Source organism: Eublepharis macularius, chromosome 12 (genome assembly GCF_028583425.1).
Source record: "Eublepharis macularius isolate TG4126 chromosome 12, MPM_Emac_v1.0, whole genome shotgun sequence".
NCBI lineage: Eukaryota > Metazoa > Chordata > Lepidosauria > Squamata > Eublepharidae > Eublepharis > Eublepharis macularius.
Genome location: NC_072801.1, coordinates 3,500,015 through 3,515,187, shown reverse-complemented (window position 1 = coordinate 3,515,187; position 15,173 = coordinate 3,500,015). Strand labels below are relative to the sequence as shown.

Below are 15,173 nucleotides of genomic sequence, written 5' to 3'. Positions count from 1 at the left end.
CTGCAGAAACATCACAACTCATCTCCAGTCCCACACTGCTGCAACGTAGAGACTCCTTGCAAGGCTGCAATCCTGTGCTGGCTTGCTTCTGAGGAACTGCGTAGAGCAGCGGTCTGCAGGCTGTGGCTCCAGAGCCAAATGTGGACCCCAGTAAGTCTTTTAAAAAAGAAAATGAAATAAGATCTATAGGAAGAGTAGGTGGGAGGCGAGAATAACCAGGATGTGAAGGGAACGGCAGGCAAAAAATTTGGTATGTCTGAAGGGCTTCTCATAGGTCCTTTCAGAAAGTGAAGTTCACAGCTTCCAGGAATGCAAATGCAAACTGCAGATTCATGCCAGTGCATTAAAACAAAAGTGCGTATTTATCAACAACTTGCCACAAACAGTGTTTGGGCTGCAAAAAACTGTGGATTATGTATCCACATGCAAGCCATGAGTAATGTTAAGCTGTATTTTTAGTTAGGCAACTGGCTGGGTGCTTTATGGCTCTCTTGCTCTTTATAAAAGGTTGCTGGCCCATGGTATGCAGGACTGGCCTGTGGCTCGGTGGAAGAACATCTGCTTGGCTTGCAAGCTCCAGGTTCAAATCCTCCGCAGCATCACCAGTTAAAAGGTTCAGGTCCTAGGTGAGGAGAGAGGCCTCAGCCGGAGACCTGGCACAGCCGCTGCAAGTCTGAGCGGACAGTCCTGACCCTGCTGGACAAAGGATCCGACTCTGGTAAAGGCCGCTTCCTGTGCTCACGTCTGCATAGGATCGCAGTGAAAGCCGTGTTTTATTTACTTTGCATTTCTATTCCGCCCTCCCCACGAAGGGCTCAGGGTGGATTACTTGCTACAACCTCATTTGTAAAATGGCAATTTTTAGGCGATTGACCCCCCCAGTCCTGGCGGTGGAGTCTCGGATGTAAGCAGACTACCTAAGTGTGGGTGTGGCTAAGAGCGGTTCATCATCCTATGCCCCCGCCCCCCCCAGTTAAAATCAAGGCCTTCTGTGTTCAGCCCAGGCAGTGCAGCTCTCTCTAGCAGATGCAGGTAGCTGAGGACGCTTTCCTCCTGTACGTGGGCTGGGATCCGGTTTTCAAGGTGTGCAGTTATACTTTTCCACTAAAGAAACAACACCACATGCATTTTTCTTTCTATTACAACTCAAACTCACAGACAAGATTTGCTGCCATTTTGTTATGCACAAACTTGTGCCTTAGGTGTCCCTCTCGCCAATCACAATAAGAGACACACACCACGGAGTCCTGTAGAATGAAGCAATATATGATTGTTTAATTTAAACAATGGAGGAGCCTATTTTCACAGGAGTAGGTGGTCTCCTTGTGTCCTGAGCTCATCAAAATTGCAATAGAAACACAGGCAATTAATACTTTCAGATAATCATAACAATATTACAGTATTCTAATATTTGATATCTTACTGGCTCGTAACATATCTAGGGTCAGTTCTGATTTGAAGATGCACAATTCTGGGCTGGCCCCTCTATTTGGGGGAATTCCAGTCTTCACAGTTTTTTTTCTCTCTGTCCTCATTTTGGAAGGACACTGTCTAACCTTTTACCTACTTTCTTCTGGGCATAATACTTTCAAGGGCGCCAATGAGTCTCAATCTGGTGGATAGGAAGGGATGTTTTCCTATTCGTGCCCTTTCCCCCCAGTTTCTTATCAGCTTTAAGGAAGATAATACCACAGGTGGCCAAAACCAGCTTGCTGCGTCAAATCAGTTTTCTACAAAAGGCTCTCTGGTACTGATTTCTATTGGAATCTATAGAATAGTATAACATATAATGTAAGTGCAGCCCTAAAAGCAGTATATCAGTTCTTACAGAGTTTCAAGTCTTCTTGTTTCAAGTGTCAAATTCTTACAGGTTACATTACAAGTACTACTTTGGCTCCTAAGCATAGAAAAAGTGCAAAGGATGTAATACTGAAAAAGCATAGGTTTAGTATATAAAAATAAGTATATAAAAACCCTCCAAATCTATATCCATCAATGTTGAGTCCTGTGATGCAAGCGCAGTCTCACCCCTCTCATATCTTGAGTTTCATTTGTCCCAGTCTTCTAATACCATTTCTTGCTGCTGAAGGAAGTGGGTGATGTGAAAAGATGAAAAAATGTTTCAAATGCACACGATCAGGCATGCATACTTCTCTCTCCCGGGAGACAGTCGTCAGATTGTCCTCCTGAAGTTGGAAATCACATCTGCACGTCCAGCTTTCCGAGGGCTCGTGCTTGTTTCATAGCACATACCAGCATTCGCTTCCCTGTATGCTCAGGACACCTGGAGACAGAGTGGCTTGTTAGGTTCTTTCTGGACAAGCTGATCACCATTTTGTCTCAGCACATGTCCACAATCTGACTAGGTTTTATTTCACAGCTCTTATAATCACTACATCAAGACCTTTTGGGAAAAAACCACCCCATTTCTGACAAATAAGCGGCCACTGTTTCTCTTGGATAAACAGATCTCCTTCCAACAGTTGTACAATGCCAAACACTTTAGAAACAGGCCGCCGCACGGTTCGTAAGCTCCCTCTCTTCACACATCCTGAAGTCATGTCTTAACCCCAGTGCACCCATCCTCTCTTTTTCGTTACCCTGGATTCATGGGAAATCACAGTGATGATTCCTCCCTCTGCAGTGCAGGTAGATATTTACTGGCATTATTGTCTACTGGTGCACTCCTAACCAGCATGTCGCCCTTCTAAGTCCATTAGTCCCTTTATATTCTGTTGACAAGGGTAATGTATACCAGCCTCTGCCCTACATCAAAAAAGAACAGCCTTGCCTTACAAGGAGAGAAGGGAAAGTAACGCTTCTGTTGCCAATTCTTGTTTGCCACCTGCAAAGAAGTAAAAACGGCTTCCAGAGTCAGGGTCCTTGTTTCTCTGAGCACATTTGGTGCTCGCCATCAGCACCCTCTACTCTTGACTGGCAGCGGCTCTCCAGGGTCACAGGCAACAAGCATTCACCATCCCACACTACCAGACCACTATAACCCCGAGGCGCTGGGGACTGAACCCAGGACCTCCTGCATGCCAAGCATACACTCTGCTATCGCGCCCGGGTTGACAGGCACATTATTCTACTGCAAAAGGCCCGTCTTTCTGCCATGATAGCTGTGCAACCCCAGCATCGAAACGTTAACATAAAGTAACTTACCATGCCTCCTCAAGGTATCCCAGATTCCTTCCTCTTGGAAGAACACTGTTACTGCTGTTCTGGGTGGCCATTTCCTGGAAGGATAAAAGGAGAGACTCCTGAACACCTAGCTGAGTTTCTTTAGGAGGCGGGCTCTAAGAGTGCAGGTCATCTTGTCCCAGGTTGCCTGGAAGCCAGCGCCTCTTAGGCTCACCCCTGAGCCTCAGCTCACATCAGGAAATCAGCAACTGCAAGCGCAGTTCTCATACGAGGTGTCAGAAATGTTAAAGAGCTCATCATTGGCTGGAGATGGGGATCATATGAGACCAGGAAAGCTCTTGCCCTCGATGAACAAAGTCCCACCTGAGACTCACCTCTTAGCTGAGCTCGTCCTGCCTAGTGGAAGAGCCACCTGGAAGGGACAGGAATGGTTTGCTCAGAGAAAGCACGAGGGCAGGAGGGAGGGAGGGAAACAGGCACTCCAGCACCTGGCTGCGAAAGGCAGTTCTCTGCTGTTTGGGGCTGCTAACCTCCGGGGGGGGGGCCTGGAGACCTCCCAGAATTGCAGCCGATTACCAGACTATGGCAATGAGTTCCCCTGGAGAACAAACTGGTAAGCTGTGGATTATAGGGAAAATCTCCAGGAATTTCCCAGAATGGAGGTGGTAACCTTATTCCAGTTCTTTTCCCCAACTTCTGTTTAGCTTCAACAGACAGCTGACAGACCCCCCTTCCTTGTCACAAAAAGACTTGCCAGTCATCGGTCCTCGCCCCTCAGTGGGCCAGGACCCCCCCCCCCCGGCATGAAGCACAAGTGTCCCTCCTCCTGGACTCTGCCATAATCCCCCCACCAAGAACAACCTTGTTGCCTTACCATGCAGTGTCTGCAAAGGGGTGGCCCCTTTTAGAACTCTGCCCTTTTTATGATTAATAAAGTGTCCTGCCATTCATTACCTGTTCCAGCCAATCACCTCACACAGTGCCCTAGACTTCCTTCCTATTGGTCATCAGATCAGGGCTGCTAGCAGGGTACGTTCTCCCCCAATGGCGGAGGGTCCTACCAGATCTGGCCTTGCTGGTAGCTGAAGGGTGGCACGGCATGGAAGAGGAATGGGGGTGGCCCTGCGCCCTTGGTCATCTGGGGCCAGTCCCCACGGAGCCTTCCTTCTCCTGGCTTCTTTCCAGGCCTGAAGAAGGGCAAGGGGGAGGGAGTCAGGGGAGGAGTCTCCTGAGGCAAGGCAGAGCTCCTCTTCCCATAACGCTGAGGACAGAAGCCCCAGTTGTGCAGAGAAGGGCTGGGGCAGCTGCCTTTGCTTTTTTCTTACAAAAAGCTGCCTAGAACATTGCTTTGCACTCCTTGCTGGAACAACGTTCATACATACAGTCAAGCCCCATGGGAAAGCCTTGAGATTGACTCTGTCCCAAGTTCACAGTGGACAAATCTGGTCAAGGCCACTGTCACAACACGGCCCCATTTCTGCCCTGGAAATGAAATGCATACCTGCCTTTCTCAGGTGGTGTTGCCCTATGGGCCAGAAATCGTCTCATATCTGCAGGGTTGGCCACTCCAGGAAACAGCAGGGGCTCTAAAAAAGAGAACGCATAACTAGAATGAACGCATTATGGCAGACAACACATCACAAGAGAGCCACAACTTCCCATAAACTGCTAACTACTGCACTAAGAAACAGGAAATGGATCAACGAAACACAGATCAGTCACATTTTTGAGGGAGGGTTTTCGCACACATTGCTTCTTGACGCATGCAATCTATTAGCTAACCCATTGCTCTCAGACATGCCCTCCACAGCAGTTTCCACACAGGAGTTGCTACCACAAACTGCACAAAGAAAGATCAAATCCCAAGACAGACACAAGAACAAGAGGTCCTATGGTGAGTTATCTCCAAAGACTAAGGGAGCAGTTGCCATGGTGTCCTTCCCCTGATAGGGACGCGGTCCCTTGTCCAAGTCCAAACCCCATGCCCATCATGGCTCTCCCACTGACACTCACCTGATTTCTCTGGTCAGGGCTACTTTGGAAGTCGAGAGCTTAAGTAACCTCCCTTCTGCCACTGAGACATCCGAGTTGGGGTATGAGGACAACCACACTGGAGAGTCTACATGAGAGAGAGAAAACCAGATGCAATGGAGGAATCCATTTGCCTTTGTCTTCAGTGCTTTCCAGGTATCTGCTCAAGCTGGAACTGCCTGCTGGGCTGGGCCTCTATGCTGACCTCTTGGGAACTCTGCAACTTCAGCTTCCCCTCAGACCGCAGGAAGAGGTCACTTGTCCCAATTCCACCACTGCATGAAACCCACTGGTGGCAGGCCAGGCTACAGGCTGATAAGCTTTTCCTGTCTGATTTTGTTTCTAGCACAACTCCCTCCCTGGCTCCCAGGTCCCCAAAACACTACTTGGATCGCAAATCATTGAAAGTTGTTTCCCACTGACAGCATTACAAAAGCTAAGAACTCGACGCACGGTGCTTCCTTCCAGAGTGAATTCACCAGCTCAGCTGTGCCGGATCTTGCCACTGGACTGCTTAAGACAGAGCAGACTGATAGTAGGACCCCTCTACGTCCGCCAGTTGGAGGAATTCACTGTAACCAGGCCTCCTGACAAGGCCCATCCACACCACATTTGTGAGACTGGCAGGGTTGGTAGGAACACATGGCCCCTTTCTGCGCCAACAAACCTCAGGGATCCCTGAGGCTATCATCTACCATGTGCATGTGCCATTTGACCCACAAAACATACACCCTCTGCAACTGGCCCTACAAAGCCAGATGGGAACAGGTGCAAGCATGCCACCCGACCTGCAGCTGCAAGTGACTGCTGGCTGGTGAAGTGGGAGCCGATGCACACATTAAAAAGGGTGATATATGCATAGGTGCTTGTCCTGCAACTGGGATAAAAAAAAAATTGTTCCTGGTTGCGGGACTGCACTGCATGCAGCAATATACTTTCTGTGGGCAAGCCCTGCCCAGTATATGCAAGCTGTAAAGAAAAAGCAGAAAATTAATAATCTTCCCCACCCCACCCCTAGTCTATGGTGTTTTACACTAGGTCTCTACATTGTATATCAAAGACCTCGTCATTCGGTGCTCCACACTCAGGTGCCTGGTCATATTTGCCTACACTCCTTTGGGTGACTTCCAAGAAAATGAGGAAGAGGTATCTGTGCCCTTCGCGTCAAGGTGACAGGAAAGGGAGCAGCCACATACAACAGGAGGCCATCAGCACCGTGTACAGACTGGTCACGGCGGTATATAAATTGAATAAATAAATAAATAAAATATCACTTCGTCAAACGTATGAAGCAGTCATCCGGATACAGCCAGACTCCAACTTGCAAACATCAGACATGCCAGGGTGGGGGTGTATTCCAGAGAGAGGCCCATTTAGCAGCACTAGGTTTAAACGGGCTTAACAGATTAACAGCAGATTAGGTCCAATTTAGGCAACTGCACACACACAAGTGCAAGTGGCAAACTATAAAGGAATAGCTGAACAACGAACATTTGTAAGGAGTAGGCCACGCTAACTAATGACTCTCTTCAGTGGGTGAGAAAAGGCAGGACAGCCTCACGACCTGCTCCATTTACTTTCTAGATGAATCCTGATGTGGCAAGTAGCTGCCAACACAAATGTCAACCCTCAATCTCTGCCAGGTTTCTCACCTTCTACAAAGCTCACCCCTCAGAGATGCTCATCAGTTCAGCCATCCATCTCCATGTTTCAAGGTATATCTGATTATATTAGACCCATTTTTTTATTAATTCTTTGCTAGGGACGACCCTCACTCACTGAGGGGACCAACATTTCTTTTGACAGCATCCAGTTATAAATGGGCCTCTCTCAAATTATTCTGACAAATAATTTGTGTCCCTTTCAATGTGATGAGAACCAATTGTGGGACCCGTTTGGAACGAACCTGGAGAACTTCATCAGGAGAGCTTTAAACTGATGCTGCAAGGGGAAGGGGACGATCGACATGGTGATTTCAATGACGAAGTGAAAACAGTGGGGGCCCACCTGGGAAGGAAAGGTCAAACAAAGGTACAAGGCTACAAGTGTCTATATACCAATGCCCAAAGTATGGGCGATAAGAAAGAAGAGCTTGAGCTTCTATTGCAAACAGAGGGCTACAATATTGTAGGAAAGGAATTACTGAGACTTGGTGGGATGATTCCCATGACTGGAATGTGCTAGTGGATGGGTATGAGTTGTTCAAAAAAACCCAGAAGGGTAGAAGAAGAGGTGGAGTGGCGTTGTATGTGAGGAGAGGGCTTGATTGTCAAGAAGTTATGGAGAATGGGGCGGACAGCCCGGTGGAAAGCATATGGGTAGAAACAAGGAGAGGAAGGACAAAGGGTATTATTGTTGGAGTCTGCCAGGGTGGATTTGATTTAAATCAAACTGATTTAAATCACGATTTAAATCACTAGTCAGTAAGGCTTGATTTAAATCATAGTTTTCTACATAAAGACTAATTCTTGCTGGTATAACTTTAATTTGCAAGTAGATGCCTGCCTTACCAATAAGTAAAGGAACTTCATTAAAGTATTCCCAAACTGGGTCTCTTTTACGGCCTGCTGCCATTATAGGTTTTTTCCTCCAAGGAAAGAATGTGATAGACCTCAGGTCATACACACAAAAGATCCAAAGACTTGTGCAGTATTGTGCTCAAAAAGTTTCACTTTCATCTTGTACTGCTTGCCCCTCCCTCCTCACACTTAATTTCTTCTTGTGCAGATCTATTCCACTCCAAACAATCAAATATTGTTTCTATTCACTGAACTTCTTGAAACTTAGCACTGAAGGGGTTGATTCTGTCTTCATAGGTTTGTAGAACAATAGGATTAAGGTCTTTTTCTCAACTCTGTTCATGTTATAACATTTTTGCTGTGAAGAAGAGGCATGTGATCTCTGCTGAGCTGACACAAATTCAGTTTTGAGAACTGCAAAACCAAGCATCTGTGATAATGTCTTGTAGGCAGAGAAACTGCCCAATAATCTTACAAAAACCTCTGGAAGAGCATGACATTGTGAATGGATTAATGGAATTTATTTACCAAAAAAATTAAAACATATACAGCCTTATTCTACATAATTAAAAACTAATCTTTATTTCATGATGGAATAACCTTTGGATGGTAATATATTTTCCTCAAAAAGCATTTTATTTAAAAAAATCCAATTTAAATTTAAAAAATACGATTTAAATAAAAAAAATCCGATTTTTATGATTTTTTTAAAAAAATCATTGATTTTTATCCACCCTGGAGTCTGCTACAGACCACCTGACCAGCAAGAAGAAACGGATGCTGCCCTCTTTGAACAGATTGGTAGAGTATCCAGACATCAGAACCTTGTAATTATGGGTGACTTCAACTTCCCTGATGTGCGCTGGGAGACAGGCTCAGCAAAGCGTCATGAATCATGCAATTTCCTGACCTGCCTGGCCAATAACTTCCTTTTTCAAAAGGTGGAGGAAGCTACAAGGGGCTCGGCCATACTAGACTTGATATTAACCAACAGGGAAGAATTGGTGGACGAGATGAAGGTGGTGGGGACCTTAGGGGGAAATGACCATGTCCTCCTTGAATTCCAGTTGCTGTGGGGAGCCAAGGAAGCCAGACTTGTAGGTTAGATTTTTGTAGGGCCAACTTCGATGAACTCAGAGGCTTGATGAGAGTCATTCCGTGGGGGAGTGTGCTGGAAGGGAAAGGAGCGAGTGAAGGGTGGGCCCTTCTCAAACATGAGCTTTTGCAAGCTCAAGCCCTCACTATCCCAGCAAGACGGAAACATGGTAAGGGCTCCAAGAAACCCATGTGGATGTACAGAGAGCTCCAGAATAAGCTAAGGAGAAAAAGGAAATGTTAAGGAAATGGAGAGAAGGACAGACCTCTAAAGAGGAGTATATGAGGGTTACTAGGTACTGCAGATCAGCCATCAGAGAAGCCAAAGCTCAGTATGAGCTGGGTCTGGCCAGGGGGGCTCGCTACAATAAGAAAAACTTCTACAGATATGCGAGAAGCAAACGCAAGGTAAAAGAGGCAATTGGACCACTGTTGGGAGTAAATAGAGAAACTCTGATGCAGGACAGAGAAAAAGCAAATAGGCTTAATGACTTTTTTGCCTCTGTTTTCTCCCTGAAGAACTCAGGCACATCTAGAGATAGTAGAAAATGTGGCAGGACACCTGAGTGACTAATTGACATTGACAGAGAGGTAGTGGAGAGGCACCTGGCTGCACTGGATGAATACAAATCCCCTGGCCCGGATGGGGTGCACCCAAGAGTGCTGAAAGAACTTTCTAGAGAACTTGCAGAACCCCTGTCCATCATCTTCAAGGCCTCCTGGAGGACTGGGGATGTGCCACAAGATTGGAGAAGAGCGAATGTTACCCCAATATTTAAGAAAGGGAAGAAGGATGACCCGGGAAACTACAGGCCGGTCAGTCTGACTTCTGTTGCTGGGAAGATATTAGAACAGATTTTAAAGGGCTCAATCTGTAAGCATCTGAAGGACCGCTCAGTGATCCGGGGAAGTCAGCATGGTTTTGTTCCTAACAGATCTTGCCAGACCAACCTGGTTTCCTTCTTTGATCGAGTGACCAGCTTACTGGATCGGGGGAACTCTGTTGATGTTATTTGGATTTCAGTAAAGCTTTTGATAAGGTTCCCCATGACATTCTGATGGGCAAACTGGAAGACTGTGGACCGGACTATAGGACAGTTCGGTGGATAGGGAACTGGTTAGAGGACCGCACCCAAAGAGTGGTGGTCAACTGCATTTCATCAGATTGGAGGGAGGTTCCAGTGGGGTGCCGCAGGGCTCGGTTTTGGGCCTGGTACTTTTCAATATTTTTATCAAAGATCTGGATGAAGGAGTGGAAGGGCTGCTCATTAAATTTGCTGATGATACCAAACTGGGAGGAGTGGCAAACACCCAAGAAGATAGAATTAAAATTCAACAAGACCTGAATACTCTGTGAATACTCAGTGGGCAGCTGTGAATAGGATGCAATTCAACAAAGACAAGTGCACAGTATTACATCTGGGCCACACAAATGGGAAGCACAAATACTGGATGGGGGATACACTTCTGGGCAGCAATATATGTGAAAGGGATCTTGGGGTAAGAGTGGACTGTAAACTAAATATGAGCAGTCAGTGTGATGCGGTGGCAAAAAAGGCTAATTCAATCTTGGGTTGTATCAAAGGGGCCATTGCGTCGAAATCTCAGGAGGTCATAGCCCCTCTCTATACTGCCTCGGTCAGGCCACACCTGGAGTATTGTGTGCAGTTCTGGAGGCCTCACTTCAAAAAGGATGTGGCCAAAATCGAGAGGGTGCAGAGGAGAGTGACAAGAATGATCAGGGGTCTGGAGACTGAGCCCTATGAGGAAAGGCTGAGGGCCTTGGGAATGTTTAGTTTGGAGAAGAGGAGGTTGAGGGGGGACATTTTTGCTCTCTTTAAGTATTTGAAAGGCTGTCATTTGGAGGAGGGCAAGGAGCTGTTCCAGTTGGCAGCAGAGGGTAGGACCTGAAGCAATGGGCTTTAATTACATGCACAAAGGTACCGGCTGGATATTAGGAAAAACTTTTTCATGGTCAGAGTAGTTCAAAAGTGGAATCAGCTGCCTAGGGAGGTGGTGAGCTCCCCCTCACTGGCAGTTTTCAAGAAGAGGCTGGATGAATACTTGTCAGAGATGCTTTAGGCTGATCCTGCACTGGGCAGGGGGTTGGACTAGATGGTCTGTATGGCCCCTTCCAACTCTATGATTCTATGATTCTACCCACAAAAGATTACCCCCTCACAAAATAGTGTCAGGTTTTATACAAACAGGAAGCCTGAATCAGGTGACAGCTTTCAACACTGAGCAGGGGGGAAAGGAAAAAACTAACCTTTTGAAGTACAATGGGCAACATTTCCATTTTGTAAGCTTGCAGCACTTTATTTAGCTTGGTGTGCTGTCTGCTTCTTCAGGTGCATTAGCAGAAAAAAGCTGGTTCCTGTGAACCAAGCAAATTAAAGAATTCTTAATGAGGCCTGAGAAAACCTGTGCTTAGATTGGCTGTAGTAAGTTGATGGGGATTGCAGATCACACCACAGAGTACAGCTCAATAAAGCCCCCAAAGAACCACTTTGTTAGGTGATGAGCAACTCCTTGTAGGAAAGGCTAAGAGGCACAAATGGCAGTCAGATGAATGCTGTGAGAGCAATGTATCCTCTCAGGGGATCCTGAGAGATGGATAGATTCCTAAACTGCACTGCTGCTGTGACAGATGAAAGAGAACCATGCGGGAGGAGAGGTGTTCACACCTACAGGTCAGCGGCCAAAGTTTCCTGACGGTTGCTGTGCCTGGTCACAAAGCCCATCTATGTGACTTCCTTCCTGTGGGTCATAAAGTGTTCTCTTTTGGACTTCCCTCCTCAGACAAGAATCCTTTTCTACTTTACTTTAAATATGCCATCTTGACAACACACACAGCAGAAACTCAGACCAAGGATCTTCAAGGAGAAGGGCCAGCGCAATATAATGGTTACAATGTTGGACTAGACTCAGAGAGACTCTGGCTGGAATCCCTGCTCTGCCGCAGAACCTTGAGCCGCCACGTGCACTCCCCCCCCCAGCTCACAGGGTGTGGTGAGGGTAAAGTGGAAAGGAGGAGCCATTTGGGGTCCCTATTTGGGTGAGAAGGGAGTATAAGTGAAATAACTTGATCATTTGAACTCGTGTGTACAGGCTCTGTGCTATTGTCATTATCATGGCAGAAACATGCTAGCCAAGATCCAGAAATCTTACACTAGTAATTTTACACTAGTAATATCTCATATTTGTTTCAAGAACAAAAGGGATTGGGGCAGGAATACTATAATGGGGATCCAGACGAGGGGACAGAGAAACTGAGCAAGACAGTCTGCCATTCTGAATCTCAGCCGCCTCTCAACACTTGAGACAAAAAGCAGATGCTGCCAGCTGCAACCAAGATGAAAGGAGCCCGCACAGGCTCAACCAACCAACATGGGGCAGTGCTGAACACAGCTCAGCCCTTCCGAACGCTCAATAACCCCGTATGTCACTAACTGGCCAGGAACGATTCCCCAGTATGATCTCACAGGATTGTGGAAAGGATAAAATGGATAAGGGGAGATGGCTTTGAGCCACCGTGGGACCCGCTGGGCTGAAAAGTAGCTATGCAGAACTTAAAACAAGCTCACCTGTACAGGTGCTGCGCTATCACTTTAGCCCTGGCAGACATGTGCCAGCTGAGCTCTCCCGAACAACGCGAAAGGCAGGGAGAACGGGTGGGCTCCTGCCTAGATTATGAACAGCCAACAGACTTCAAAGGGCCCGTCTGCTTCCGTCTTGCACAAAAGGCAGAGCACTCCCAGGCGGAAGCCGGTCCCCCACAATGTATCCCTCTCTTTCCTCTCAAAGGAGCTGCAGGCAGCAAAGACAGCTCCTCCCTTTCAGTCCCCCCTTTATCCTCCTGACGATGCTGTGAGGCGCATTCAGTTGAGAAATGTGACCACCCAAAGGTGTCTGAGGACCTTCACAGATCAGAACCCAGGTCGGGGTCTGGGGCTCTGCCCACCCATGCAGGCTCTGGCCAACCACACTCACCTCCTCTAGCGACTGCCGTGTCCAGGGTGAGTCCTCAGACTCCCAGTCCATCTAGTCAGGGTTCAGGGATTCTCCAGGGTTATACTTAAGCTGATCCTGGGACACCAACCGATGAGCATTTTCAAGATTTACAGAGAGGCAAAAGCAGCAGTCGGCAATAATCACATTTCTTAGCTCACTTGTAGTGTCACTTCGTTTGCGGCTCACCAGGCGCGCAGCTGACTCGGGCCCCCCTGGGGGAGACTGGCTGGGAGAGGCGAGGCCGCTGCTTTCCCCTCCGGGCCTCGGACTGCGGGCCACCACGCTCGCCTCCTCTGGGGCCGCGGCGTCCTCGGGCTCCCGCCCCACCCGGCCGGGCTTCGAGGCTTCTCCGGGCCACCCTCAAGCCGACCCCGCCGCCGCCGGGGCACCAACCGGCCAGCCACGTTCGAGGCACGCGACAGAAGCGACGCCCAAAGCCCGCCTTCCTTCGCTCCTCCGCGGCTGCCGTGCCTGTGGAGAGCGGCCTGGCTGCGGCCCCGGCGTGGGTGGGAGGGAAGGCGGGCCCGCGGGAGCCCCGCCCGGCTCTGGGAACAGGGAGAGGCCGGCGCCACGGCGGCCCCGCCGCGTTTCCCGCCTCAGGAACAAGCTCGCCCTCGCGAACGGCCCGGGCAGAAACGCGACTGCCTCGCCGACCGTTCCGCCGGAAGGCCGCTGCCTGGCAGGCTCCGCGGTGCGCCTTCCTAAGCGGCCCGTGCAGAAACGATGGACGATGACATCTTGCCAACCTCCAGGTGGTGGCTGGAGACCTCCCGGTACACAGACCAGTTCCCCTAGAGAAAATCGCTGCTTTGGAGAGCGCGTCTATAGAGTTATACCCCCCCTCCAAACCTTCCTTAGGATCCAACCCCCCCCCCCTCAATCTCCAGGAATTTTCCAACTTGGGAGCTGGCAACCCAGACTGCTGCACATGGTGCCAAAGCACGAGGAAGATTCTTTTAGGAGATACACACCTGTGGAGGAAAGACCTGTTCAGCGAGGCTAGGAGAGACGACGCGTCACAAGGTAAAACACACAACAGGCAGTTCCAAACTTTTCCTTGAGTAATGCACAGAAACTCTTCTTGAATATGAGGCTCGAGGCCTTCATCTTGGTATTAAAAACAATGGGGGGGAGGAGAAACATCCCCCCTATCTGGAGATGTTCCACCAGGCGTTTGGCTGAGTGCCAGCCAGTGTCCCCCCCCCCTTCTTCCATCAAAGACCACCACCTTTTCTGGGGCAGCCCTCGGCCATCTACTATGCCCATCTACGGACTCCGAAATATTTATTTAAATAGCCTGCACCTGGACTATTTTAAGGACTTTTAAAATATTATTGATTTTATGGTTTTGTGATTAATTCACTGTTTTATGTAGCCAACTATATCAGGTTTTTGTATATATATAATTTTAATTGCTGAATTTTATTGTAGAATCTGCTACATAATTGTATTTTGTGACTGCTGTACCCCGTCCTGAGCCCACTTGTGGGGAGGGCGGGTTAAACACCGAATAAACTAAACTAAACTTTATGAATGTTGTTAGCCACCCTGAGCCCATTTGTGGGGAGGACAGGGTATAAATCAAATCAATCAATCCTCCTCCTCTGCCAGGCTTAAACTTCCCCAAACAGCACCCTACTACTTTTAAACATCCGTTTCAATCCAATGCGCAGCCACTTCTCGCCTGCAGAGCAGCAAGAAGGCTACACTGCCCCTTCTGACAACTGGCACAGGATCTCTTGCAAAAGGTGCAGAACATTATTATTATTATTTTGTTACACTTCTAGACCGCCCTCCCTGTCAGACAGGCTCAGGGCGGTGTAACAACATATGATTTTTACATAAAGATTAAAACCAATAAAAACATATTATTCCATATACAATTAAAATTGGCAGATATAAATATTAAAATACAGCATTTTAGACACAGGGCTTGGCTCTTGCATCATCCCCTGCGTCACACTTATGAGCTCTTGCATGGGTGGTGGATGGTCTTCAGTGGTATGGCCGGCGAGAGGACAGCCTAGCCCCCACCAAATGCCTGGCGGAACATCTCTGTCTTGCAGGCCCGGCGGAAAGATAACAAATCCCGCCAGGCCCTAATCTCAGACAGAGTTCCACCAGGTCAGAGCCAGGACCAAAAAGGCTCTGGCTCTGGTAGAGACCAGACGGACCTCCATGGGGCCAGGGACCATCAGCAGCTGCTGATTAGCTGATCGAAGCGACCTCCAGGGAACATATGGGGAGAGGCTGTCCTGAAGGTATGCTGGGTCTAGTCCGCATAGGGACTAGGCCCAGGTCAGCACCAGAACCTTGAACTGGACCCGGTACTCAACCAGTAACCAGTGCAGCTGATGGAGGATGGGTGTT

At 48.2% G+C, this 15,173-nt stretch overlaps 1 protein-coding gene and 1 non-coding gene across 2 annotated transcripts; both read right to left on the bottom strand.

Annotated features, from left to right (window-relative positions):
* Positions 1-1,250: 1,250 nt before the first annotated feature.
* LOC129338476 (uncharacterized) lies at positions 1,251-14,983 on the bottom strand. Its single transcript, XM_054992750.1, has 6 exons — positions 14,978-14,983; positions 12,990-13,656; positions 5,158-5,263; positions 4,646-4,730; positions 3,166-3,239; positions 1,251-2,845 (listed from the first exon to the last, which is right to left on the bottom strand). The coding sequence occupies exons 1-4, from the start codon at positions 14,981-14,983 to the stop codon at positions 4,670-4,672; spliced, it is 840 nt and encodes a 279-aa protein (XP_054848725.1). The 3' UTR covers positions 1,251-2,845; positions 3,166-3,239; positions 4,646-4,669.
* On the bottom strand, positions 3,363-3,449 carry LOC129340758 (small nucleolar RNA SNORD60). The gene has a single exon (XR_008598061.1). It is a non-coding gene; the product is annotated as a small nucleolar RNA SNORD60 (small nucleolar RNA).
* Positions 14,984-15,173: the final 190 nt, after the last annotated feature.

What these genes read in the sequence shown, in the direction of transcription:
- LOC129338476 (XM_054992750.1), bottom strand. An exon ending in CCGAGTCAGCTGCGCGCCTG is followed by an intron (nt 5,264 to 12,989) that starts GTGAGCCGCAAA and finishes TCTCTCATGTAG; the next exon opens with ACTCTCCAGTGTGGTTGTCC. An exon ending in GCCCTGACCAGAGAAATCAG is followed by an intron (nt 4,731 to 5,157) that starts GTGAGTGTCAGT and finishes TCTCTTTTTTAG; the next exon opens with AGCCCCTGCTGTTTCCTGGA.